This window comes from Aythya marila (genome assembly GCF_965140915.1).
Source record: "Aythya marila genome assembly, chromosome: 6".
Classification (NCBI taxonomy): domain Eukaryota; kingdom Metazoa; phylum Chordata; class Aves; order Anseriformes; family Anatidae; genus Aythya; species Aythya marila.
Genome location: NC_139047.1, coordinates 16,835,753 through 16,861,931, shown reverse-complemented (window position 1 = coordinate 16,861,931; position 26,179 = coordinate 16,835,753). Strand labels below are relative to the sequence as shown.

Genomic DNA, 26,179 nt, shown 5'->3' with positions numbered 1-26,179 from the left:
GGGCGCCTCCGCGGGGGCGCAGGGACGCGGAGCGCCCTCTCCGCCGGGCCCCGCTCCCCGCCGCGACGGGGCGGTCAGCGCCAGCCACGCCGGGGGAACCGGCGGCCGGGCCCGGGGCGCCCCCCGGCCCCGAGCCGCCGCCGCCGCCGCCCTCCCGCCCCCCTACAAAACGCCCCCTGCCCCGGGCGCGGGCCGGGGTAGTTATCTGGTGAGCGGCGCCTCCTCCCGCTGGTCCGGCGAGGCGACGGCGGCCTTGCTGAGCACGGCGGCCGAGTAGGGCAGGAAGCCGCTCTCGGAGCGCTGCGCGGCCGCGGTGCACGGGAAGTCGGCGGCGGCGGCGCCCCGCGAGCCCAGCGCCGAGGCTGCCGCCGCCGCCGCCGCCGCCGTCTGGCTGCTGTGGCAGCTGAGGCAGGAGCAGGGCGCCGAGCCCCCCGGCGGCCCCGACCCCGCCGCCGCCGCCGCAGCTGCCGCCGCCGCCGCCGCCGCCGAGGCGGCCGCGCTGCTGTTGAGGCCGGCGGCGGCGGCGGCCGGCGCCTGGTAGAGGCCGGGGTGTCGGAAGCTGCAGAGCAGCTCCGGGCGCGAGTAGGGGTGCGAGAGGGCGCGGAAGGTGTCCAGCGGACGGATGGAGGTGGCGAAGGGCGCGGCGGCGGCGCCCGAGGCGGCGGCAGCGGCGGCGGCGGCGGTGACCCCGACGTGCGGGTAGTAGTGGAGAGGGACGTGCGAGTGGAAGGGGTAGGGCAGGCTGCCCGTGGCGGCCGCGTGGGTCATCATGTAGGTGTAGAAGCTGGGGTCGGCCGGGTGGGGCCACGACATGGCCAGGCGCTGCCGCTTGTCCTTCATGCGCCGGTTCTGGAACCACACCTGGCGGGGACACAAGCACAGCGCGGCCTCAGCTCCGCTCCACAGCCCGCAGCCCCCAGCCCGCAGCCCGCGGCCCGCTCCCGGCCCGCTCCCAGCCTCCCCGGCCGAGGCACCGGCGGGCACCGACGCCTCCGTCCCTCGCCAGCCCGCAGCAGCCGGCTGAGCCTGTGCCCGGGGAGGATCCCTTCGATCCGCAGCAAACGTTTTCCCTCCGAGCCCTCCCCTCCCCCTCCACGGAGGACCGTGACCTCCGGTACTGACGCGCTCGTCCCTCTGCCTCTTCCCCCCTCCCCGCCCCGGGTACCAGCTGCGTTTATTTTCTCTCCCCTCTCCTCCTTAGGAAACGCGCTAGCTCAATAAAATCCGCCGAGGAAACTAAAAATAAAGCCAAGGCAAGCGGCAAGTTTGAGGAGCGGGGCGCGCCGTACCTTGATGGTGGTCTCGGGGAGGTTGAGGGCGGCAGCCAGCTCGCAGCGCCGCGGCCGCGACACGTAGTTCTCCCGGTAAAACTCCTTCTCCAGGCGGGCGATCTGCTCGCGGGTGAAGGCGGTTCGGTACCTCCGCACCTGGTCGGCCCCCGCCGCCGAGCCGCCCAGCGCGCTGGTGCTGTGCAGGCTGCCCAGGCCGGCGGCGGGGGCGGCGGCGGCGGCGGCGGGGGCGCTGGGCGCGGGGCTGCTCTCCGCGTAGCCTGCGGGGCGAGCGCACCGTCAGAGAGGCCGGGGGCAGCCCCGGCCCGCCCGGCCTTCCCGCGAGCTGTCACCCGGACAAATTGCTGCCCTTCATAGGATCGATACGCTTGGGTCTGGGGTGGGCTTTTTCCTTGCTTCCTTCCTTCCTTTTTTTTTTTTTTTTTTTTTTTTGGGGGGGGGGGGATATTTTTTAGTCTTTTTTCTTTCTTTCTTTCCTTTTTTTTTTTTTTTAATTATTATTATTTTTTGTCACAGAGCCGCCTTAGTGCGGGCAAACCGGGAGGTTTGTGTGGCTACAAAGCGGCAGCGCCCGAAGCCGCCGAGCCCCGGGAAGGGTGTGCGGGGACTCGGCCGGGCTGCCAGGAACCCTGGGCTCTCCTCTCGCCTTTCGCTCTTGGAAGGGTTCGGTTTCGTTTGAGACGAACCGAGTCTGAGCAGCCCCAGCGCCAATTTTTCTCGCGCGTTCCGTCGAGGATCCCTTCCTTTCTTTGGCACATTTGGGAGAAAAGGCATGCACTGTGGCCCCTAGGAAATCCACCGCTCACCTGGCTCCCGCCCCCCCTCCCCAGTTACAGCGATAATAACAGCCATCGTCCATCACTATGCCCCGCAAAGCAGGAACGAGACAGGGCTGTTCCAGCTCCTCTGTTATAAACAGAGTAAAAGTGAACAATGCCCAATTACTCTTAAATGGACACGGGATGACACGTTGCATATAAACAGAGAAGGACAAACGCAGACAAATACGGACAGTTTCCTCACCCTTCTACCTCTCTCTCTAATTTAATCTATGTATGTATGTATACACACACACATATACACGGCTTGAGGGACGCAGAGGGCTCCAAGAGCGCGAGAAAAAATAAGGACAAAGGTTCCCCTAAATCCAGGTGGGTGGATGTTCGTGCCCACAGCTATTCTGGATATCTAGCTACATACAGATGAATCTGGGCACGCACACACACGCACGCACCCGCAGAGGAGCTGCCCGGGCAGTGTCCCGGCTATCGGGATAGCGCAGCAATCACAATAATATTTTACAGCCTCCAGCTCTGTCTCGGCAGAAGAGAGAGCGCCGTTTGCAGAGGCGAGCAACTTTGGCGGTGTCGGTGGGTTCGCTTGGCTTTTTAAACCCGGTTGGCAAAGCGCAGGGCTTAGATGGAGATGAGAAACGAAGAGTTACCTTTGTTACTGTTTTCCTTCAGCTGGGAGGAAGTCAGGCTGGCCGGGGAGCGGAGTGCGGAGCAGCCCACCTCCACATCACTGTTCATATCTGCCTCTTGAGCAACTTCCGAATAAAGGCTGATTTTCTTCCTGCTTTCCGACGGCGGGATTTCGGACGAGACGGCGCTTTCGCTGCTCGGGTGCTGAAGATTGAATAAAGTGTCTATTTCGAATTTGCCTTTGGCGGAGATGTCCCCTATCGCGCTGTGCAGGGAGGCGGAAGTTAGTCTCGGGCTGAGGCGACCACTGTGCTGAGAATTTTCAAGGGCCTCCAGCACCGCATTTCCAGCTGAGTCTGACAAATTCGAGAGCCTTTTGCCAGCTGTAGGGCTGTGCAGTCCTCTCTCCATCAGGATCATCTCTTTTCTTATTCTTTCCATCATCTCAGCTTTATAAAAAATGTCAAAGTTGCAGGGCTGGTCCTGTACTAATGATGAGCTGCAGCAGGGGCTAATTCACATTCAGCCCGGCAAGTGTCTCTAAATATTATTATCTCTTTTTGAGGGAGGCGTAAAAATTGTGGGATGCCAAAGCGAGGGAATGACTGGTCAAAATGACCCATACATCCTTTCTAGCCCGAAATGTCATTCATCAAAAAGTAGTGCTCGTCATTAAGGTACGAATGACGCTGTTCGAATAATCATTTATTGTAACAGGTTTATAAGCAAATAAATACAAGCTCCTGTCAGTGGATAATGAAGGCGGCTTCTGAGCAGACAAATATATCCAGGTGGAAAGAAAGAAAGACAAGAAGTGAGGAGTAAAGCTCTTGTCCTTAGCTTGATCAGATCTTGCTTGAATTGCTCTGGGGTTTGGCCTCTGGGGTGAAATTGACAGTCTGATTAATAAAATGAGCTGTGCAACATTTCCCCCTTCATTTAGGTGCATCATTATGCTCTGATTTTTGTTTTGTTGCCTTTTAGGTCCTAATGATGCAGCTTCTTTCTCATTTGTCCTCGGACAGAACTACATGCTAAATATTAGATAACGCTTTTCTTTATTATTATCTCTACGGCGGATTTTAGATCGCAACGCGAGGAAACGTTGGGAGAGGAGCGATGGACCGAGAATCCCCTGCCGCTGACATCTATTTACTCTTCCCTCCCATTTTTCCGACTGCATTAGTACTTTTATTTAGGAATTACTCCAGCACCCCCGCGCATCCTTCACACTCGCGAACCCTACACTGAGACTTTATAAGCCCGCTGCTGCCGGCACACGCCGGTTCAAGCGGACCTACAGCAGTCGCCTGGAAATTGAAATAGGAATTAGAATTCCTGGTTTCTAATATCTTTCATTCGTTGCGACCTTAAACACGATCTCCTTTCTACTTTCTGAAATCTCGTTTCTCTACGAAGCTAGCCTGCCATTTTTCTCCCCTTCTGGGACAATGCTCTCTCTCGTACGCTCTTCTAGCGGGGAGAAGAACCGAAGGGCATTAAATGCGTCCATGATTTAAAACACCCCGCCGTCGTGCCATCTCATCCTGGCGGCAGGTTTCTCTTTCCATCCCTTTCCTTCTTCCCTCCCCACCGCCAATAAAGTCTCCCCACTTAAAAGTATTATTATCAGAAGTGATAGAAATAGGCGATACGCGGCTTTATTGTCTGCAGGCATGGAAGCAGCCGGGATATCACCTCCAACCCCCTGTCTCCAAAGTTACCTGTGGCTCGGTTAGCTCATCCCTCCGCTCTTTTCCGGGTGATGTGGAGTGCAGCGTCTGGGCGCTGCAGGGGACACGGGCTACCACGCTCGGCAGACGTGACAGTCGGAAAGTCTCCCTTCAGTGATAACTTTGCTAGTAATAATGACGCTGATGGCAACCATTTAAACGAAGATAAATCCTTTGTCGTTAGCATCTCTGGAGTGCTCTTCAGTAGCTGCCCAGCCTTTATTCTCGCCGTGATTTTTTTTCACCCACATCATCTAGTATTTAGACCCTGAGAACCCGAGAGTTTTGATCGCCCGGAGAAACACCCCAACGTTTCCTGTGATTAAAAGCGGGGTCGATTTTTTTTCGAGGAGAGCTGTTCCCGCTAATGTTAGTCACACACATCTCCTAAGTTCTTGTGCTCTTGCGCATGATTCATAGCTCGAAAATGGGATACTTGTCAGATTTTTTTTTTTTTTAATAACGTGTTAAAGTCTCCCTAAACATTCCACGAAATATTTAGGAAACATTCTAGGCGTTGTTTGCAAAATCCAGCCTTCCATTAATGAGCGTTTTATGTCAGCCCTTTGAAATGTGAATTTAGACTGCAGTGTGGTGTCCTGCGTTTTACAGCTCCAAAACCAGACAAAAGTAAATATCAACTTTTCCTTGCCCGCGGGCGCGGCGGCGGTGCGGGCCGGGGCGGCGGGGCACCGGGCAGCCCCCGCACCGGGCACCGGGACCCCGACACTGCGCTGCCGGTCCTGCCGGCGGTCACGGGGGTGTCCCCGCGGCTATCCCCCGCCCCGGCTGCCATCCACCGCGGTCACACCGCACCGGTGTCGGGGAGCTGCGAACCGGGGCGGGCGGAGCCGCCGGTACCGGGGTGCCGGAGCCCCCGCTCCCCCCGCAGCTGCCCGAGGCCCCGGCGGCCCGGCCGCGCCGGCGGAGCGGAAGCCTGCGGCGGGGTTTATTGCTGTCGTTTGGCGCCCTCGTCTGTTTTCTTAAACGCTGTAGCAGGGCGAGCATCTTCCCCCGGCCTCTCGGAAGGCGCAGCCACATCCCCGGCGCGGTGGCGGGGGCGCGCAGCCCAGCGCGGCACGACCCGGGGCTCCGGGGGGTCACCGCGGCATGGGGGGGGGGACGGGACACGCCTTTAGTGCTATGCTGCTTGGGGGCAGGCTGTCTGAAAGGTCCCGGTGTGAGAAGAGCAGGCTACGCGCAAGTGCGGCTGTGAGTGATCTTTATTAGTGTTGGTTTGTGTTTTGCACCTTTTAAATAATTCTGATTCCTTAGTTTATGTCCGAAATATCTCAAGTCGTAGCTGCATTCCTATGCAAGGGAAATAGCATGCCATAAAGGACCTTAATAATCTTCCACTAAGATGTTGGGCAAGAAAAACGTTCCCCGGTGCAGTTAATCAGTTAAACCTTCAACCCACTAATAAACTAGTCATCCGATATTTATATTCCCAGCATACCAGATGTATTTACTGAATCAATGTTTATCAGTGTTTTTCTTGTTTGGTTTTGTTTGTGGATATTTTTTTTCCCCAAACAATGGCACAACCGAAAAATCTTTCGTCGTATGTCTATAGTCCGTCAAAACCAGCCGCTCAGCCTAGAGGACCTCCGGCATCACAGTGACATTAGTGGGCAAACGGGGAGGAAGTTACAGAGACTGCCGAAATATGCAAAGTTTTTTCAGACGCTGTTTACTCAGTTGTTCTTATAAGTTTAAAGAGCTGCGCAGGCCTATGGCCAAACTTCTTTTTCTTTTTACCTTGAAAGTTATTCCTCGAGGCATCAAAGAATATTTTCAGTCCTCTTTTATTAAACGTTAGCCGGAAAAAAAAATCACAACTTAATTGAAACGCAGTTCGTATTAAGGCAACCGAACGGCATCTCGGTCAGGTTTTAGCCAGTCACAGGGTGCTCGGGAAGCTGGACAGGGGCAAGCTGCTGCCTCCTGCTCGGCGGGGCAGGCTGCCAGCCGGGCCCCGGGGCTGCGCGCAGCTCCACCGGAACATTCGCGGCCGCGCAGCGCCTCCGGGGCCAGCCCCGCGGGATGCCCGGGGTGCGGGTGCCGGGCTCGGGGGGTGATGGGGACGGCGGAGACGTGGCCGCTCTGGGATTTTTAGGGCTGGGGGGTCCGAGCAGTCGGCGGCGCTGGGGCTGCCCCGGGGGCCCGGCGGAGCGGAGCGCCCCGCGCAGCGCCCGCGGCGGGCGGCGGCAGGGGCAGCGGCGCCACCTGGCGGCGCTGCGCGGCGCTGCGCGGAGCTACGCGGTAGCGCTGCCTGCACCCGGCTCCGCCGGAGGCCGCCGAGCCCCGCCGCTCCGAGCGGGCGGTGTCGGGGGGCTCGGCCGGGGGCCCGCGGCCCCACTGCCCGCCCCTGCCCCTCGGGGAGACGGCGGAGGAGGAGGAGGCGACCCCAGCGCATCCCCGAGTGGCGCGGCCCCTGGGCTGCGACACTCCAGCTCTGTGGGGTTAATGGTTGCGGGATGTCCACTACGGCCGGCCCTGCGAGAGCACAGATTTTAATTTAAACGCTAAAGTGTTACTGCGGTCGGAAAGACACTCGGCTGGTGGTTCCCTTCAGCCGCAGCTGCGGAGGGTCGAGGAGCTCGTCCCAGGCCGGGGTCCCCCCGGTGCTGCCTCCGAGCACAGGGGGGAATCGGAGGGCGGCCAGCGCCGGTCGTGACCCCAAGGCTCAAGTTCAGCACCCGCCGGTGCTCAGGGGGTCCCAAGACAACTTTTTAACCCTCGGAATGGACTTTCTAAAAGCAGAAATAGATTAAGAGATGGGACGCTGTGGCACGGATTTGGAGGGAAAAAATAGTTTGAAAATTTTCCCCCTGCTTGCTGTTAAATCTTTTATTTATCGCAACTGGCGCTTAATTATTATTATTATTTATTTTTTAAAAAATACTAGGAAAAAATAAACGATCGCCTCTACAGCCATTAAAAGTCCACCCAGGTTAAAAGATAACAACGGAAAGCCGTGGGTATGGGGGAAAGTTTGTCGAAAATATAAATGGATAGTTTTCTCTTCGTTTGCATCCTCCGTTTCCCTGGACAGCTATGCGTAAATGTATAAATGTACATTGTTCTGCAGCAAACGTGCACAAGAGAAGTGACTTCTAAAGTTACAGTTACCAACGGCAAATCCTAGTAAGGAAGGTGATAAAAAATGAGTCTTTTTTTTTTTTTTTTTTTTTTCCTGGGAAACAATAGGGGAAGAACAGACAACAAATACTAAAATTCAGTGCTAAAAGCTTGCGTGGATTCCTAACTCTGTTAGATCCTAGCAAATGTATTAGAGGAAATGATATAATTTCAGGGGGAAAAAGAATCGTGTTTTTCTTTCGGGAGGAGAGCACAGCGCTTTCTGTAGGGATGCTGCCCAGCTCGGGTGTTACGCAGTTTCCTGTGCAGCGTGTGAGTGGAACTGGGCACCCGCGGAGCCCCCGGCAGGCAGAGGGAGGCCGTCCCGCAGCGAGGCCGGGAGAAGTCCGGCCTCCACGGGCAGCCCGGGCCGAGGCCGCCGCACGGCCCCCGGGATGTGGGGCGCGCCCTGCCCCGCGGACATCGTGGATGCTCTCAAAGCTCCGACCTCGGCTGCCGGGCTCTTTATTTTGGTTGTGCGCAGGGCAGTGCTGTTTTCTACACCCCGCACAAAAAGGCTCATTAATGACTTCTTGGTCATAAACCCGCCCAAAGACCCCGCTCCTCTGGCCACCGAGGGGGTCTCGCTGGAGCAGGGGGCTCGGCGGGGCTGCCGTCCTCCCCGGGCGTCCGTGCGGCGGCACTGGGGTTTGCTTTGATGTCAGAGAGCTCAAACGGCCCCCAAACATTGGGCTTTATGAGTTTTTTTCTTTCGGTGGCCTGATGAAAAATGTGAAGGGAGATAAAAGTTCGTCACAAGAAGAAACACAACGGGAGATGGGAATGCAACTGGAAAGATATCCAGAGAAACAAAGTCCATCGTTCCTGGGGACTTCACTTGTCTTAGCAATGGTTTCACTAGAAAGCTGTGTGCAGGGACATAAAAGGATGAGAAACTTGTGCTTCCACAAACTTTCCTACTAATTACGTGGGGCTTCGTGTCCTGAGAGTGAATGCTGCCTCGGCGTAAATCTGAGCGAGACACGTAATCACGCCTGGCTCGCTTCTTCGCCTTCTTGGCCGATTACGAAAGATTAACAGCAATTACAAGTGGGTAGAGCTAATGAACGTGAACTTGTGCTTGCCATCCGGTTATTGCTGTGACTGCCGGCCCCTTTCATTCCTCACCCCGCTCCCAAAAGCTGCCGGGGGTCACTGCAGCGGCCACAAAGCTCCACCAAGCCCGGGCCTGGAGGCTGCCGCCGCTCGGCCCCACCGCAGGCCGGCTGCGGAGGTCGGGCCCGGGGCGGCCGCGGTGCCGGCAACGAGCGGCGGCTCTGCGGCGGTTCCCCCTCGCCTCTGACGGGTCTGAGCCACCGTCAGGCCCGGCTGCCTCCTTTTCGGAGTCTCGTAGTTCCTGTGCCCGGGAGGGAGCGCGTTAAGAGCCCGCAGAGCGGCGGGACGTGGCCCACAGGGGCCGGGGCTCGTCTTCGCAGCGCGCTCCCTTTCCGGCTTCTTGCACTCCTGCGGCTTCCATCCCAACTCAGCGGGACAGCGGCGAGACACGGCAGGAGGATTTGCCCCAGTGTCGGAAAGTCACCCCCGAGCAGCCGTCAGCGCTAGGGCCCGCTGTCCTGACCAGGCGGCCTCACCGCCACACGGGTGGCGCTGCGAGGAGACGGGCAGCCACGGCTAAGGAGCGCCAGGCTCCGCGCCCCGCGGCTCTGCCGGCTGGCAGCAAAGGGACGAGGGGTGAGGGGTCGGGGGGAGGGTCTGCCACGGGCGAGAGCTCGGTGGGGCAGGCGGGTAGGACCCTACACCAAAGCCGGGAAGGAGAGAGAGAAGGGAAGACCGGAGGATGGGCAGCAGAGGCCCTGGCGGCTTCTCCCCCCACCTCGGCCGCAACAATGGGCTCGGGAACGTCTCGCTGTGCCGCGGGGAGGGGACGCCGAGGGTCGCCGGGCTGCGGGCAACCGGGGAGGGGAGAGCCCCGAGGCGCGCGGCTTGGAAAGGGCCAGCAGAGGATCGAGGGTCCACCGCTGGCCCTTTTGAAGCGGCGGGGAGGCGGGCGGGGGGATGAAAGCGGCGGGGGCGAGGCCGGCGCGGAGGGGCATCGCCGCCGCCGCCCGCCCGGACGGGCCCCTCCCCAGCGCCGGGGCCGCGGCGGGGCGGGAGCGCGGCGTCGGGGGGGCGCCGTCGGTGCGGGCCGGGGGCTGCGCGGCGAAAGGGGCAGTGCGGGCGGCGGGCCGGTCACATGCTCCGACGGCAGCCTATGAGCAGCCCCCCGGGCTGCGGCAAACTAATCTGGAGCCGGCCGCCCCCACCCCCGGCCCCCCCCCAACGTGGACTTCGTTTTTATAAACGTACCGCCAGGATCCAACCTGTTGGAGGCAAATAACAATTTGCACCATGCCCGGCCGGGGACCGCGCCGCCGCCCGCGATGTGCAAGGCCATGAGCAAGGCAGCGAGCTGGGAGATGGACGGACTGCGCGGCGACACCAGCGGCGGCGGCGGCGGCGGCGGGGGAGGCGGCGGCGGTGGCGGCGGAGGCGGCGGCGGCGGCGCCCCCGGGCAGTGCCGTAATTTTCTCTCCTCGCCCGTTTTTGGGGCGGCGCACACGGGCCGCGCGGCCGCCGCTGCCGCCGCCGCCGCCGCCGCCTCGGGGTTCGCTTACGGCGGCGGAGGGGAGCGGCCGGGGGCGGCGGCGCGGGCAGACCCCCCGGCCAAGGACTGCCCGGGCTCCGGCGCGCCGCCCGCCGCCCCCGCGCTCGGCTATGGGTATCACTTTGGCAATGGATACTATAGCTGCAGGATGTCCCACGGGGTTGGGATCCAGCAGAACGCCCTGAAGTCTCCCCCCCATGCCTCCATTGGCGGCTTTCCCGTGGAAAAGTACATGGACGTCTCCAGTCTGACCAGCACGAGTGTCCCCGCCAATGAAGTCTCCTCCAGGGCGAAGGAAGTGTCCTTCTACCAGGGCTATACAACCCCCTACCAGCACGTTCCTGGGTACATAGACATGGTCTCAACGTTTGGCTCTGGGGAACCGAGACACGAAACATACATATCAATGGAGGGCTATCAGTCCTGGACTCTGGCTAATGGCTGGAATAGTCAGGTTTACTGTGCCAAAGATCAGACACAGAGCTCACACTTTTGGAAATCGTCCTTTCCAGGTACGAGAGGGAGAGAACCGGGCTGAGCCGAACCCCCCCGCACTCCTCCGCCCGCCCGTCCCCTCCCCCCCACAGGGCTGAGGAGCGGCCTGGCGAGCTGGACACGCCGCACAGCCACGCACAGAGCGGAGAGAGAGAGGGGGGACGGCGGATTTCTTCCTTGCCCCCCACCCGCCCCGAGGAAAGCTCCCCCCGTGCTTTCCGCCCCGCGGGACAGACCCGGCGCCCCCCGGCCACTTAGCAGCAGGGCCCCGCGTCCCCGTCCCGCGGGCGCCGGGCGGCCTCGGGCTCCTTCTTCTGCTTCTCCTAACGGGGCCTCGGTTTGTATTTACGTTTGCAGTTTGCAGGACGATGATGGCTTGAAGGCTTGCGCTTCTCCGCTTCTCCGGCTGGCGATTGACCCGGCCCCAGAGCACTTAAGAGACTGCGAGTAGCGAGGGCACGCAGGCACAAACCACATGCAAACAAACCCACACCAAAGGGATGTCTGTGCACTGCCAGGACCGACCTGCTCTCAGCCCCCGAGCCAGTGCCCCCGCCGTCCTGCATGCTCGCTAGCGATGCATGCCTGAAAAGTGATGACAGTCCATCAAGGTTTCGGTGCTTTACTAACGCGCAAATAATGTGGCCGTGTAAATAATAATAAACTGTAAACAGCCTGGCATTATTTATTTGCCCGTGAAAACCAGTGCCCAACAAGTATCAGTTAAGCTTTAAACGCCTGTAATAAAATTCTAATTTTTCACATAATGTCTTTTACAATAGGGGACGTTGCACTAAACCAGCCAGATATGTGTGTCTACCGGCGTGGGAGAAAGAAGCGAGTGCCGTACACAAAACTCCAGCTTAAAGAACTCGAGAATGAATATGCCATTAACAAGTTCATTAACAAGGACAAGAGGCGAAGGATATCCGCAGCCACAAACCTGTCTGAGAGACAAGTTACCATTTGGTTTCAGAACAGGAGGGTGAAGGATAAGAAAATAGTCTCCAAACTGAAAGACAACGTTTCTTGATCTATTAGTTGCGGACAATGATGGATATATAAACTCAATTTACGACCAGCTAAAGACTTTTGGAAAGACTTGAAAACATATTTAATTTTTTTTTCTCCTTCCAGCGGTGGCGAAGTTTTGTGAATTGTTTTCCATTTCCATGAACGTCAGCGTTTTTCTCTCGGTCGAAGGGAGCGCTGACAAACCTTGACTTTATAGTTCTGTTTCTTCTTTTTTTTAAAAAAAAATAATATTAATATTAATATTAATTATATTTTCTGTTCTTCCCTCTAGGCCAGTATAAACGAATTTAAATACGTTGAACGGTTACAGTTATAACTCTCTTAAATGCTTAACTCTTGGGGGATGGGGGGTTGTCTGTAATTTTTGTCTCTGAACAACAGCCAGTGCCAAAAAGTGTCAGTTTTGATTTGCTACCGTAAACTTCAAAACGTGCCGAGGGACAAAAATATCCGTCGGAGAGCACGAGAAAGCCGCAGTGGGACCCGTGCAGCGCCGAGCTGCTTCCAGCCCCCGCGGAGCACGCCGGCAGCCGGAGGGAGCTGTGCACCGCGCGGAGCGGTAACGTGCGCGGTCGGGTTTCGAGGGGCTTTTTCGGAGGAGAACCCGCTGGGAGCTCCTCGGGGGCACCGGGCTGAGGCCCATCTCCCTCCCGAGGCGCGCAGGTTTTTAGGGCTGCGCTTTCGTTTTTCAGCCGGAGGCTTCGGCGCTCCGCGGCCGCGCAGTTGGAGGCTCTCCGCGGGGCTCCGCGGCCGCGGCGTGGAGCGCCTCCGGGGGGTCCGGCACGGCCCGGCACGGCTCGGCTCGGCCCGGGAGAAGCTGGTTCCGAGAGGTGTGCGTAAATCTGCGCGGCTGCCCCGAAAAGCGCCCGGCCTGCTCTCTCCTGTGTGCCCGGAAAAGCACGGGTCTCTTCGCCTTCCTCCCACCACGGCTCTTAAAAAAAACTCCTGGTCGGAGAAGTGAAGCTCAACTGCTAACTTTTAATTTGCAAAACTAAACGGGTGTTAATGACAGAAGCAATAAATGATTAGTTTCAAAAGATGCCATAATTTATATGGGCCGAAAGGCTAGGACTTTGCTGAGTTTGTGTTATTTTAAACCTAGTGTGCATGTTATGATATACACAGGGTGGGCAGACACGCTAGCCAACTACTAGGAGAGAGAAGCGGTACCTCTCTGTTAATGTGCCTCGTTTAATTATTAAAATGTGTGTGTTCCGAACTAGTATTATTTATTATAATATCCTATTGCTCTAAACACTTTGATTACCAGTGTATGTGGGTAAGACATACAGTAAGACTGTTTCTCCATAAACCATTTTTATTTCCCTTCTTGTCTTAAAGTCTGCTTTTACTTTGTGTTGGAAATATGGGCTGAACTTCCCAGCTGTTAATGATGTTGCCAAACTGTTCCTGAACCGCCTTTAATAAAACGATTTCTTTTCGATATATATAAAAAGAGGACGAAATTCGCCTTCTTTTCGCAGCAGGGCTTTTCGCGAGCTCCAGGCTTGCGTGGGATCTACTTAGGGCCCTTCGGAGAGGAGAGGAGGAAAGGATGAGTGTCTCACTGAAGGAGGGAAAGGCGTTCCGAGTGGGCCTTTTCGCCGGGAAAAGTAATTTTGAGGAAGAAATGCTGCTGGCGAGAAGTACGCGGGGAAAGGAGCCGGGGGGCAGCTTCTCCCCTGCCTCTCTCCTCTCCCCCCTCGGCCTGGCTCTGCCTGCCCTGTGCGGGGATCGCCGCTGCCCGGCGCCTTTCCTGTGCCCCCCGGGGCCGGATCCGGCCCTCGCCGTGCTCCCGGCGGAGCTCCGCGGCCGCTGCTCTCTGGCCGCTCGGCAGCCGGCTGCATCCACCGGGGAGCTATCTCCCGCCGCCTCCGCCCTCTTCCTTCCCCCTTCTCTTCCGCTCGCACATTCTCGGCTTTTGAGGGGTTTCTTTTCTCCGACCGGACCCGGAGGATTTCCCACTCGGTTCTTTCACAAACGGTGCTTTCTGTGCGATGCCGGGAAGCCGGGACCGGGACCGCGTCGCGCCGGTGCCTGAGAGCCCGCTGTGGTGGTGCAGCCTTGTTTTATCCGCAGGAGAAAGATTCCCTAAATTCTTATTTTCCTCCCTCCCGGCACCTCCCCCAGCACACATACTTCGGCCCCATTAATCCCGAGGAGTTTTCACCCGCCGACTTTCCCGGCTGGGCCCCGCCGGTGCCTCCCTTCCCTCCACGGCCGCTGCCCGGCCTCCCAGCAGGCGCAGCCGTGCCACGTCCGAGACCCCCTTCCCCAGGGCAGGAGGAAACCCGGGCGGGCTGGCAAATCGCTACCAGATGGAGAGGAGCCTCCTGCTCCTCTTGGAACAACGTGCGGAAACACTGAGAAAGAGGCCGGGAGGACAGCGAGGCCAGCGCCGCTCGTCGAGCTGCCGGGGCGGCGGGGGTCGATTCCCGGGGCTGCCTCCCCCTCCCCCAGCTGGGGCTGCGAGGAGGGGGCGAGGCGGTTCGGCTGCGGGGCAGAGCTCCTGGCTTCGGCAGGCACCTCGAGAAAGTCGGCTGCAGACGCGCGGTGGCACGCTGCTGATGCACTACAGGGCGGCCGGGGCTGCCATTGAGCCGCGGCGCTGTCAGGCAGCGAGATTTCCGAGCCATGTTTGAGGCAATCCTGCCATCTCCTGGACAACCCCTGGCATAGGCGGGGGAGCCCCGGGCTGGCCGAGGCAGCCGTGATTGCGAGTGATGGATGGGAACGGGAGGCTGCGCGGTCACACGCAGAGCAGCCCGCATCTTTCCGCCGGGGGACTACGCCAGCGAGATTACGGTGTGGTCAGCTCTGATGTCGAGGCCGATCCCATTGCCTATTAAAAAAAAAAAAAAAAAAAAAAAAAAAAAAAAAGGAGCGAAAAGAAGCGTGTGAAAGCAGAGCTCCGGGTCGCTCTGTTCCTCAGCAGTGATATTTCCTGTACAGACACAGACAGGGGGACACCCGCTGCATTAAAACGCCGCCCTCCAAACCAGAAGCCGGCTGTGTCTGGAAAAAATAAAAAAAATAAAATAAAATCGCAAAAGTCCATCCGAGGCTATCTGCATCGCGGCGGCAGCAAATCTCCCGTGAAACAAGATGTTTTTGTCAGGTCTTTTCCCTACAGGCTTAAACGTAAACATGGCTTTCCTCAGCTGTGTCTCCAGCTACTCGAGATTTTGCTTTTCATATTTCTCGCAGCATTAATTAGCAATTACAGATGAGCATTAATTGAAAGCTCTGTTTTCTCTAACCTCATAAAAGTTAGTTTAAAGTGTCACCTTTCTTTCCGGTAACTGGGAACTCACATCCATTCCTCGTGTTTATTGCGGGCAAAAATACAGTCTTTGAACACAAAATGTTCCTTCTGTCTTCCGAGACATAATTCAAACAATAAAAATTAAAGGCAGTGGTCAGTAATATCCTCCAGCGATGCTTGTGTGGTCCTGTGTGGCCTAGAGGAGGGCAATCATTTAAAGATTTCTTTCAGGACAATGAAATTACCGCAGAATTTACCTCAATTTCCCATTAAACAAAGAGATGAATTTGATTAGGAAAATGTCAAGCGGAGCAGCGTCTCTGATCTCGGCGTAGAAATAAAACCGAGATTAAAACTATGATTAACAGGACAATAACGGGGAAAATTAACCCTACCTGTTAACTAGGTTCGAGTTTTTAAGCGAGGTAATGAAAGTGACGAAGGCCGAGCACCGGGGGTCTGCTCGCTCGGACTGGGGATGCAGTCGGAGAGGAGGCCGAGGCCAGCACTGCCTGGCCGGGCCTTCAAAGCCTCCCGCGGATCCCGAGCGCCTCGACCGGGCTCTGGCCGGCCGCTTCTGCCGGAGGCGTCCCCGGCTTCTGCGGGGAACGACGCGGCGCGGGGGGAGCGCACGGCTCCTCGGCTTGTCGCCGGGGAAGGGAACTGCCTGCCCCCCGCACGGCTCGGAAAGGACACGAACTACCTCCCGGGAGGATGCTTTCAGACACGGTTTTGTTTGTACTCCGGAGCTAGGAGAAAAATAAGGGGGATAACGGTATAGTGGGCTCTTGTCTAAGCTCTCAGAAATGTGAGATATATTATGTTATATATATCCCCCCCAAACGGCTGACCGTAAAGAGCAATTTTCTTCTTGGGGGAGAACAAATCATGAGATGCGACTTAGGAGATGGCAGCGAGGTACTGAGCTGAGGCTGTCTCTCCTTTGCCCCCCGCAGCACTCACGTCCCCTCCGCTGCAGAGCAGAGCGGGTGTTTTCTTCCTTGCAGCCTTTAGATTTTATTTATTTATTTATAGCCTCGGCGTTCTGCTCTAGTAATTCCGTGTCGCTGATATTGTTATTCTTGTTTGTTTAAAAAATTAAACGAGCCCCAGTTTTAGAAGCGTTGCTTGAAAACTCGTCTAGCTTTGGAGTGAGGATTAAATGTAGAAGGGGTAAAAAGGGCAGACGCGCTAGGAAAACCTCCGAGACCACTAGTCATTAGTGCACCAGAATGACAATCCCGGTAATATCCGATCAATTAAGATGTTAATTGCAAGCATATGCAGATGCATATCATGTTGCCGGCAGTTAAAAGAAACGCGGATATAAAAGGGATAAACTACGCGCTCCGCGCACAAGGTGTACTCGGGGGCACAGGCACTTGCATGTGCCCGGGACCGCCGCAGCTCCTTGCCCCCGACGGAAGGAGCCGCGGCTCGCTGCTCGCAGCCCGCCGGCTGCCCGGTTACCGGGCATCCCCGCCCCGGCGCTCCGCGGCTCTCGCACGGCGGCTGTGGCCGGTGCGCTGGGCTGAGCGGCTCGGGGCCGCGCCCGGAGCACCCGGGTCTCCGCTGCGCCTTGGCAAATGTTTGGTTCCCCCTCATCTTTCCGCTAGCGCTGTAGCTTTGCCAGCAGGTCCCAGGCACTTTTATAGAAGCGGAGAGCTTGTTTTCCCCTCCCCCTTGCAAGTCCGGTATTTTCATATTTCGAGTGTTATCATAAGACTTTTTAAAAGGGGGGGAAAAAGGGGAAAAAAAAAAAAAGAGGGGGGGACGCCGTGGCTCGGTGGCTGGAGGCGGTGCTGAAATTACCGGCTTTGAAGAACCTGTCTGCAAAGTTTCGTCCAATCGTTTCAGGCTTTCCGCTTATTCCCTGTTGTAACTAAATACTGCTGTAAGAACAGCTGAAGTCCTTTGTTGGAAATGTGTGATCGCAGTCTCTACAGATCTGGCTACGTTGGTTCTCTCTTGAATTTGCAATCTCCAGATTCCTTTTATTTTCCTAATTTGCGGGCTAATGGCAGTCAATTGGCGGCTCTGCCCACCATTTCCTACCCCAGAAGCTCGATCCCGTGGACTTGCTCAAGTTCGTGCGCAGCCCAGCCGCAGAGCCACGCGTTCAGCGGCGCGGCGCAGCCTTACCTCCCCGGCTCTGTTCCAATCAACATCAACTCCAACAGCAACAAAGAGTGCCTGGAAGAAAACAATAAATATTACGCCCATGATGCGACCTCCAAACAAGAGGAAAGATGCAGGCAGAGGCAATCTTTCGCAAATGACCCAACTATTACTCACGCAGCCAACTTAAAGCCCGTAAAGTATGACCACTCGAGCCTGCAGAGAAGTTTGCATGGCTCGGCTACTCTTTTTGAAGTGAACTCCTGCACTTCCAGCCTAAAGGAGGACATCAAGAATTCGGTCAACTTGAACCTGACAGTTCAGCCCGCAGCAGTCCAGTCATGCCTCCGACCTTCAGTGCAGGATGGTATGCCTTAAATATCTCGCTTTAGTTAGAGGCGACCTAGCGATACGTGCTTTCTAAGAGATGCCTGTAATTGTTTTGTAACCCCCCCGTAAGCCATTCGGAATGGTAATCGCTTAATCTGACTCGGAGCTAGATAGGAATTGTGCTGTCAGATGTGCTTTGCCAGATTTTACCGACCTAGTTTTGCCCTGTTATCTTGCCGCTTTTTGCATATTCTCTTTAATACACAGACATGATCCACTAAATTATCGACGTGTTTGTTGTAGGTTTGCCTTGGTGCCCCACCCAGGGGAGATCAAGAAAGAAACGGAAACCTTACACAAAACAACAAATTGCTGAATTGGAAAACGAGTTTCTCCTCAATGAGTTTATTAACCGACAGAAGAGGAAAGAACTATCAAACAGACTGAATTTAAGTGATCAGCAAGTTAAAATTTGGTTTCAGAACCGACGAATGAAAAAGAAAAGAGTAGTAATGCGTGAGCAGGCGCTTTCTATGTACTAGACCAGAGTCCGCCCGGTCCTGCATGAACTTATGCCTGGAGTGTTCACCCCTAGAGTAGAGTATATTCGCGGCTGAAATGCGGGAAGTGTGATTTTGGTTTTGTGTTTGTTTGATTTTTTTTTTTTTTTTTTACCATTTAAACCAAAATCTCCAAGCGCGTAGGATCCCTGTGTAAATTGGCAAATGCTGAGTTCTTAGCCAAAATGAAGAAAACAAGCCAGCCCAGCACGGAAACCTGTATTATCAGCTTTTACCTTTCTTTCTCCTTTTATATAGATTTTCTCCTGCTTCTTACCCTCCCTTTCCCTGGAGAATGAGCGGTGCTAAACTAAGATCGATGTCGTTTAACTGTATGTAAACATCATTTTGCAGAAAAAAATAAAATAAAATAAAGGAATAATGCCTAGTAAAGACGTCAGCTATGTAAATCCTGGCTGGTCCCTTCATGTGTTCCCTGCTTCTGAAGGCGAGCATGCGGCGCTTGCTTGTTTTGTGGTTTGGAATAACCTGTTCGAGCACAGATCGGAGAAAGTGGTTACCAAATAAACCTTTTAATATACATATATATAGAGAGATATTCCTTCTTCGCCCCCCCGCCCAGCCGCAGACGGTGGGCACGTGATGCCCGCGCAAAGCCTGCGCGGAATTTGCGCGCCCGCTCCGCTGCTGCGGGACTGGCCCCGCGCCCCGCGCTCCGCTCCACCGCCGCCCGCCCCGACGGCTCGGCCTCGACGGGGGCCGGCGGCACGGCCGGAGCGGGGCCCCCGTTGCCCGCCGGGGGGTCGCCGCTCTCCGCCGGGGCCGGGCGCGGGGCCGCCGCCGCCCCCTTCCCGCAGCCGCCCGGCCCCGGGGGAACCTGGCCGCGGCCCGCAGCCGCAGCGGCCTTCGCCGGTGGCCGCCCCAGGTGGCCGGGCCGGGCCCTGCCCTTCCAGCGCCGCTGACTTTGGCCTTGTCCAGGCGCGGCCCCGGGCAAACGGGAGGGGGGGAGCGGGCGGTGCCGAGGCCGCTGCGGGCCGGGGTCAGGGCTGGGGCCGGGCAGGACTCCCTCCCACCCCGGGGTGCTGTAGGAGAAGGAGAGGGGCGAGCCCGGAGGTTTCTGTGGGTTTGATTATTTTTCTGAGTCTGTCCCCATGGCCATTTCCGCAGAGGTTTTTATGAGGGAAAGGGGGAAAGCTTTCGCTTTTTTTTTTTTTTTTTTTTTTTTTTTTTTTTTCTTGTGTGTGTCCAGTTATAAACCTCAGAGGAGAAACCCAACCAGAGGGGCTGGGAGCATTGCCCAAGCCGTCTGATTATTGTTTTAGGACGGGAATGAAATCGATTTTCCCCGCATCTTGCTGACAGGCTTTCGGTGCCTGCAGCCTTCAGCCTCTCCAGCACCACAGCACTGGGGCTGGCCGGAGCTGCCCAGACAGGGAAAATGCAAGATACTGCCCCGATCTGACATTTCAGAAAAGACAAAAAATCTCAGGGAATTTTAGCTCCAGATCAAACCATCTTTTGGCCGCAATTTCCACGTAAATCTGTTTCTAATGAAGAGGCGTTTCCACACGCGAAACCTCGGGCTGCCTCTCCCAGCAGTAATAATAATTACGCTGGCGGAGCCTGCCTTGTTTTCTGGTGTATAAAATAGGCTCAGATATGGTTGTGCGGGGCGTATGCAGTAAGGCTAAATAGTCACAAGGAACGGCACAAAGAAGCTACCTATTTATTCAGGACTACTGCCTTCCTGGAGGCAATAAACTCATTATTTCATAAAGGAGGCATATTTGAACTTTGCTCCTACCCGGTCCTCTGCGTGCGAGCACTGTTCCTAAGGGCACAGTGGTCCGGCTGGGTTGGAGGTAAATGCCGGATGGCAGGGAGGGCAGCACCGCAGCCATCTTCCCGAGAGCTTTCCAGAGAGCCCCGAAGGTAACGCTGGGGTGGCGTTTCGGGAGGGAGAAGGCGAACCAGACCAACTTGGAGGCGCCTTTCTCGCCCTCCGCAGGGACCACGAGCGCCCGGGGCGTCCCCGGGGTGGCTGCGGGTCGGGGGCTCAGGGCAGCGCACCCCGGGCATGAGGCAGCACACCCCGGGCACGCCTCGCCCCGCAGGGCCGGCCGCCGCCCCGTCGGCCCTCGAAAGCTTCGAGGCGTCCACCCCCTGCGCGGGGAGCTGGCGCATTGCGGACAATGAACGGCTCTTCATTGGGTGGCGTCCCCCTAATTAAGAAATCTGGAGGCAACCCCAAGGATGTGAGGCAGGAGACGAGCGCAAAGCAGATACGGCCCCCTTGCTTGTTCCCTCCTGGGGTGCCGTTGAGTCCGCTGCTGTCCTTGAGAAATGGACTCTGTACGCCGTCCTTCCCCGTCCCAACCCGCCCCAGTGCAACCATGTCCTTTATTACACGTGTGCTGTGAAATTTGAAGAGGAACCTGGGGTGAAAAGATGTGAAATGCCATGTATTGTTTATTAAACGCATCCGATTCCACGACGATAGCTTCACGCAAAGCTGCTAGTCTAAATCGCCCTCGAAAGGAGAAAACAGGTTACAAAACAGAGGAGATGGGACCTGAAACGCGATGTGATGCACAAGTACGTGTATTGTGTGTCTGTGTATGTGCCTGTATGTGCACTGCTCCACGTATGGCACAGCCCCCGTGTGCGCGCAACCCCAGACGGGCGCGTTTGCGGGGCCGCACAGCAACGCCACGCATTCGCGGGAGGAGACGGTGCACGGCTGCGGGCGTGCACGCACACTGCAGGTCTCAGCCGCTCATCCCAAGCTGCGGGCGACGACAGTCGTGCCGGGCATGCGGGGAGGCAAGCACGCGTGTGGCAGGGCACGCACACGCGGGGCCGTGCGCGCCCCCCTCCTCGCCAGCCGCCCCGGGCACATGTGTGCACACGCGTGCCCGCCGCCGGGCGCGGCACCCCGGCTGCGCCTGCAGGAGATGCGCCCCGCCGCAGCGTGCGCACCCCAAACCCCCCGGGCGGGGAATTTTGGGCGTCTTTCCGCCGAAATCCGCCCCCCCTAGCCCCCAGGTGGCTGCGGTGCGGGGGTGAGCAGCGGGCACCCGCTGGCTGCGCCCATGCGTGCGTCCCTCCGCAGCATGCAGGCGACCGTCCGTCCCTTTATTTACTCCAACATAAACATCTTCGCATTCCGACCGCAGCCTAAACGTGATAAAGCCCTTCCGAGGGGAGCTCTCCATTGCGGCGAGTTTGATAAGGCTGCAAACGCAACTCGGATTGTTCGAAATGGCTCTGGATGCCTTTGTGCTTCCTAAAAGAGCATAAATAATTAAAGTTTGGCAGGGAGGAAAAGCTTTCTTGCAGAACTGTAGTGGCAATAAATGAAATGACTCAGAATCTCTTCTCCAGTCAGTTTTTACGAGAGCTGCCAGACAGTGTCTGTTCACGTTCTCCAGATACTAGGGGCGCCATAACAAAGTTAAGGTCAAGTTAGTGTCTTATCTTGGGTGGCACAAAAATACCGCATCTTCTCCAGCCGGACCGGGTATATTTTTAAACCTGAACGTTATGCAAGTCGTCTGAATTTCCACGGAGGGCTTTTGGAAATGTCACTTGGACCAGAATACTTGGTAATTCCAGGCAACGGTTGCAGATGTTTCAAGACGCCTAACGGTAAAGTATGCGCCTGACTGTGTACATGATGAGCATTTGTGTGTCGATGCTATTTAATCTGAGCAAGGCGAAAAAAGGGGGGGAACGTAATGCTCAGAGCCGGGCTGGGAACCGACCCCAGGGCGAAAATACTCTGGGCAGGCGGGGACCCCCATGTCTGCCTTATTGCAGCGGGGTCTCTGCTGCGATATTGGACTCCAATTCCACAAATTAGATCGCTTTTTAAGGGTCTGTTTCCTAAAAGGGCTGTTTTCGTATTAACAAATCGTCGCCATGTCTTTGAACTTGAATTAGTTGAAACCGGTTGGTTCCTGCGCCAAAATTTAATTGATGCTGGGCTTGCTGCATCGAAAGTAAGGTGAAGGATTCTGGCTAAGATGTAATTAGTTGTTTGAACGATAAAGAAAATGAGGCTTCATAGGTTCCCAGAGCCATCTCTCCTGATGAGCTTGGCGATCAGAAACCTTGGGGCACAATCCAAACGGATCCCTGCCCTTCTCTGCTACAAGCTCAGGGTGGTAAGTGACACAGGAGCCATTTTAACTGCGCAGGCATCATTTTTAAGAGGTTGTTCATGTGTTGTAGCAAAATCGAGAAGGCTCGAAAGTTACCGATGAAGGGAGGAAATGGTGGATTTGTGCCTTGGTTTCTAGTGATACCTTGCGGGAGTTTATCTGCTGGCAGCGATTTGCGGCGTTTGAGGCGGTTTGAGAGAGAGGCACCAAGGCAGCGAAAAAAAAATAAAATTAAATGATAAAAAAATACGATACGGTACAGATAAAAGAAAAAGAAAGGGAGAGATAGGGAAAAAGGACTGAGCTTCATGTTATCTGCCCGGCTTGGGTCTTTCGCTTTTCGGGAGGGCACGCGGGGCTGCGGGGCGGAAGCCCCCGGGGCAGCCTTGTCCCGCTTTGGGGGTCCGGGGGAGGCGGGAGGGGCTTGGGGCAGGCTGCGGGGCGCAGCCCGGGCTGGGGGGCTCCCGCCCCCGGAGCCTCTCCGCAGCGCGGAGCCGGGGGCGCGCAGGAGGCGCCTGGCACGGCGGGGCCGCGGGGCGCGCAGCCTGCGGCTGGCCGAGCCCGACGCCCGCAGCGGCGCTTCGCAGAGCCCCCTGGCCTGCCCCTGGTCGCCCCCGGTGCTTGGGGGCCGGTTCTGTACCTGCCGGGCTCTCTGCTCGCTGGGTGGTGGCCGCCTTTGGGGAAGCCACCCGGGGCCTGATGTCTGGAGAGAGCGCCCGGAGAGCGCCTGGGTGGCAGGGGGCAACCCTGCTTGGCGTGCAGAGCTCGGCCGGATTTCGGGTTAATTTGGAGAGCGGCATATGGCGGGGCCACTCGGGCTATGCTGTAGAGTGGCGGAAAAAGGCATTCCCATAGAGAGCTGGCAAACGTTTCTGGAATGAGGGATTGCTCGAGCATAAGGCTATTGCTGGCGCATATTATTCATTCTCTTCCCTTTTCAGCCTTTGTGACCCTGTTTGTGATCGGCTATGTAAAATAATATTTCAAGGAGAGAAAAAAAGAAAATTGGCAAAAATGAGCCCTCGAGGGCAGGGCGGCTGTGGGGCTGGCGGGTGCTGTGCGTGTCGCCTGCTCCCAACCCTGCTATTCCCTTCCAATGAAAGTGAACGTTTGGGTGGGAGTTGGAGGCACGGGAACAGAGGTCACTTTGTGCGCTGCTCTGCTTCCCAAGGAAACCGTGCTTGGTGGACTTCTTTTCCTGCCCTAGCCCTTTTCTTTCCAGAAGAGCCCGAAAGTGCCTGCCTTTCATAAAATCCGCTGCTGAGAGATGTTCCGTTTGCCTATTTCTCATTGCAGTTTGTCTCTGGCGCCCTTGTACAAGCGCACGGTGTTTGGGCTTGAGCGAGGGAAAACGAGGTGATCGGGACTCGTGCTTTGAATTTCGGAACGGATTTCGGTGCCAACTGTGGATTGCTGGAGCCGAGCGGGCAGCCTCCCTCGCGTGCTAGGGCGTGTAACTGGGACTTGGCTCTCCCGAGTGAACCACCGCCCGCTCCCCATCCGCCGACCAGCGACCGGCGGACACCGCTCCTGCCATCGGGGAGCGGCCACGCCACGGAGCCCGGGGAGCTGGGAGCCCGCTCCCCGCGGGGCACCTTCCCCGACGGAGCCCCCCTCGCTCCGCGCCCGCCTCCCCCGGCGGCGATGCGGCGGGGGCGCGCCGCGGGGCCCCGCGGCGGGTGCCCGGGCGGCGCGGCCCCAGGTGAACGGGCACTCGCGGCACCCCCAGGCACCTCCTCGCCTGCTGGGGAAACGGGGGGAAAAGGCGAGGGTGCGCGCCCACCCGCTCCGCTCATCCCTCCGTGCTGGGAGGGCTCTTTGGAGAGCTCTTAGGAGCCTTTCCGAAGGGCTGATATAGATATAAGGACATTTCTACATTGCGTCACGTGACATAATTACCACTAGAATCAATCAAGATGAATTGCACGTCAGCACACGGTGGGGATTTTTTCTTAGTTGATCCTGTCCAAACCCTCTTGTGCAATAGATGGATCTTGTTCAATGCATTGAAGCCTCCTGGTTGCTTGCAATCGCAAAAAGGAAGACATGACCGAGTTTGACGATTGCAGTCACAGCGCATCCAATATGTATCTGCCAGGGTGCGCTTATTACGTCTCACCCTCAGATTTCTCGACGAAACCCTCTTTTTTGTCGCAATCGTCTTCCTGTCAAATGACTTTTCCTTATTCTTCTAATTTACCTCATGTCCAACCTGTGCGCGAAGTAGCATTCAGGGAATACGGATTAGAGCGCAGCAAATGGCAGTATAGGGGCAGTTATGCTCCTTATTACTCAGCTGAAGAGGTGATGCACAGAGACTTTCTGCAGCCTGCGAACAGGAGGACGGAAATGTTATTCAAAACGGACCCCGTGTGCAGCCACCATGGACCGTCTCCTGCTGCCTCCAACTTCTACAGCTCGGTGGGGAGGAACGGCATCCTGCCGCAAGGCTTCGACCAGTTTTACGAGACAGCCCCCGGACCCCCGTACCAGCAGCACTCCGAGGGCGAGGGGGACGCGGACAAGGGCGACTTGAAGCCCCAGAACAGCACTTGCAGTAAAACACCTTCCAGCCAAGAAAAGAAAGTGACAACAGCAAACAGCGCCGATTCCCCTTCTGGTGAGGCTGTTGCAGAGAAGAGCAACAGTTCAGGTAGGTATCAGTAGTAAATTGGGGGCAAGAGTACAAGGCCAACACTTTGTCAAGCCGCATTTTATGTGCAATTTTATAAGCATCCAAAGGATTTTATATATCCTATAAGATTTCCTTTACCGTTGTAAAGCGTGTTTACGATAGGAAACCAATTTAGGTGGGCTTAAGGTATTCTTGGAAGAGGATATTAATTGTTATTAAATTGTTGATGTGGCGGAGGGAGGGGGGACACAGGGAGGTTTCACAGGTAGTGCTCGGAGCTGCCTTCGTTTTAGAGCCTGAGATCTTCGTTTGTTTGGTGAGGGGGGGTAGGGGGAGAGGAGTTTGAGAAACTTGGAATATTTCCAGCCCATTTAAATATCTCTCTGTATTGCTCGAAGTGCTCTCTTTTAAGGAGAAGTTGGGAAATATTCGCTTTTTCGCTAAGGCACACGGAGAGTAAAAGCCCCAGGAATATTTTCTGAACTGCTGGAGGGCTGCTTTCCAGGCGATGGGATATTGTCAAAGTCTCTGATCTCTTCCCATCTGAGTGCGTTCGTAGCAGCAGCATAACTCAGTTTCTTGTCTCTTGATTTTCAGCGATTCCTCAGCGATCAAGGAAAAAGAGGTGCCCCTATACCAAATATCAGATAAGAGAACTGGAACGTGAGTTTTTCTTCAACGTGTACATAAACAAAGAGAAGAGACTGCAGTTGTCCAGAATGCTCAACCTCACTGACCGACAAGTTAAAATCTGGTTCCAGAATCGAAGGATGAAAGAAAAGAAACTGAACAGAGATCGACTCCAATATTTCACTGGAAATCCCTTGTTTTGAAAGGAAAAAAAAAAAAAAAAAAAAAAAAAAAAAAAAAAGAAAGAGAAGGATAAAGAAAAAGAAAATAAAAAATAATAAAAATCGAGAGAGAAAGAGAAAAGGAAGAAAGAAGGATAAAAAATGAATATATCAGTCTCTCTGACCTGCCATCTGAATGCAAAAGTAAATTGGTTTACATGACACATCCACCCTGCGGAACTCAAAGTTTCATTTTCACGTGCAGCTCCCCACACTGAATGGCCACTGGAGATTTCGGGGCTTGGCGCAGCAGATTCCTGATAAGGGGAAACTAGGGTAAATCCAACTGTCCATTCTCGGGTGTTTCTCGCCAAAGGCGCTTGTTTTCCTCTCCCACAGTACCAGCAATGGACCTGCAGTGTGTCTGGTAGTTTTTGCTTACAATTAATTGAGTTCGGGGGGGCCATGTTGTTGCTTTTGAGCTAGGATAACAGTTTCCTCCCTTTAAGTGAATGCGGTTTATTTAAGAGATGGTAAATGTACGTTCGCTATATATAAAATATATATATATATGTTTCTATTGTCATCCAAAAGCATGGGCCACTGTCTTTTTCATGTGAATAAATGGTTT

The 26,179-nt window shown here is 56.0% G+C and overlaps 4 protein-coding genes across 4 annotated transcripts; 3 read left to right on the top strand and 1 right to left on the bottom strand.

Moving 5' to 3' along the window:
• Positions 1-201: 201 nt before the first annotated feature.
• EVX2 (even-skipped homeobox 2) lies at positions 202-3,157 on the bottom strand (the record flags this gene model as incomplete). The annotated part of the gene is made up of 3 exons (XM_082763024.1): positions 202-861; positions 1,290-1,549; positions 2,734-3,157. 3 exons carry the CDS (start codon positions 3,155-3,157, stop codon positions 202-204), a joined length of 1,344 nt encoding a protein of 447 aa, XP_082619150.1.
• Positions 3,158-9,983: 6,826 nt separating this feature from the next.
• On the top strand, positions 9,984-11,723 carry HOXD13 (homeobox D13; the record flags this gene model as incomplete). Its single annotated transcript, XM_082762972.1, has 2 exons — positions 9,984-10,707; positions 11,473-11,723. 2 exons carry the CDS (start codon positions 9,984-9,986, stop codon positions 11,721-11,723), a joined length of 975 nt encoding a protein of 324 aa, XP_082619098.1.
• A 5,190-nt stretch (positions 11,724-16,913) lies between these two features.
• Positions 16,914-17,980, top strand: HOXD12 (homeobox D12; the record flags this gene model as incomplete). The annotated part of the gene is made up of 2 exons (XM_082762939.1): positions 16,914-17,475; positions 17,742-17,980. 2 exons carry the CDS (start codon positions 16,914-16,916, stop codon positions 17,978-17,980), a joined length of 801 nt encoding a protein of 266 aa, XP_082619065.1.
• Positions 17,981-24,168: 6,188 nt separating this feature from the next.
• HOXD11 (homeobox D11) lies at positions 24,169-25,620 on the top strand (the record flags this gene model as incomplete). The annotated part of the gene is made up of 2 exons (XM_082764052.1): positions 24,169-24,775; positions 25,355-25,620. 2 exons carry the CDS (start codon positions 24,169-24,171, stop codon positions 25,588-25,590), a joined length of 843 nt encoding a protein of 280 aa, XP_082620178.1. The 3' UTR covers positions 25,591-25,620.
• Between the last annotated feature and the right edge of the window lie 559 nt (positions 25,621-26,179).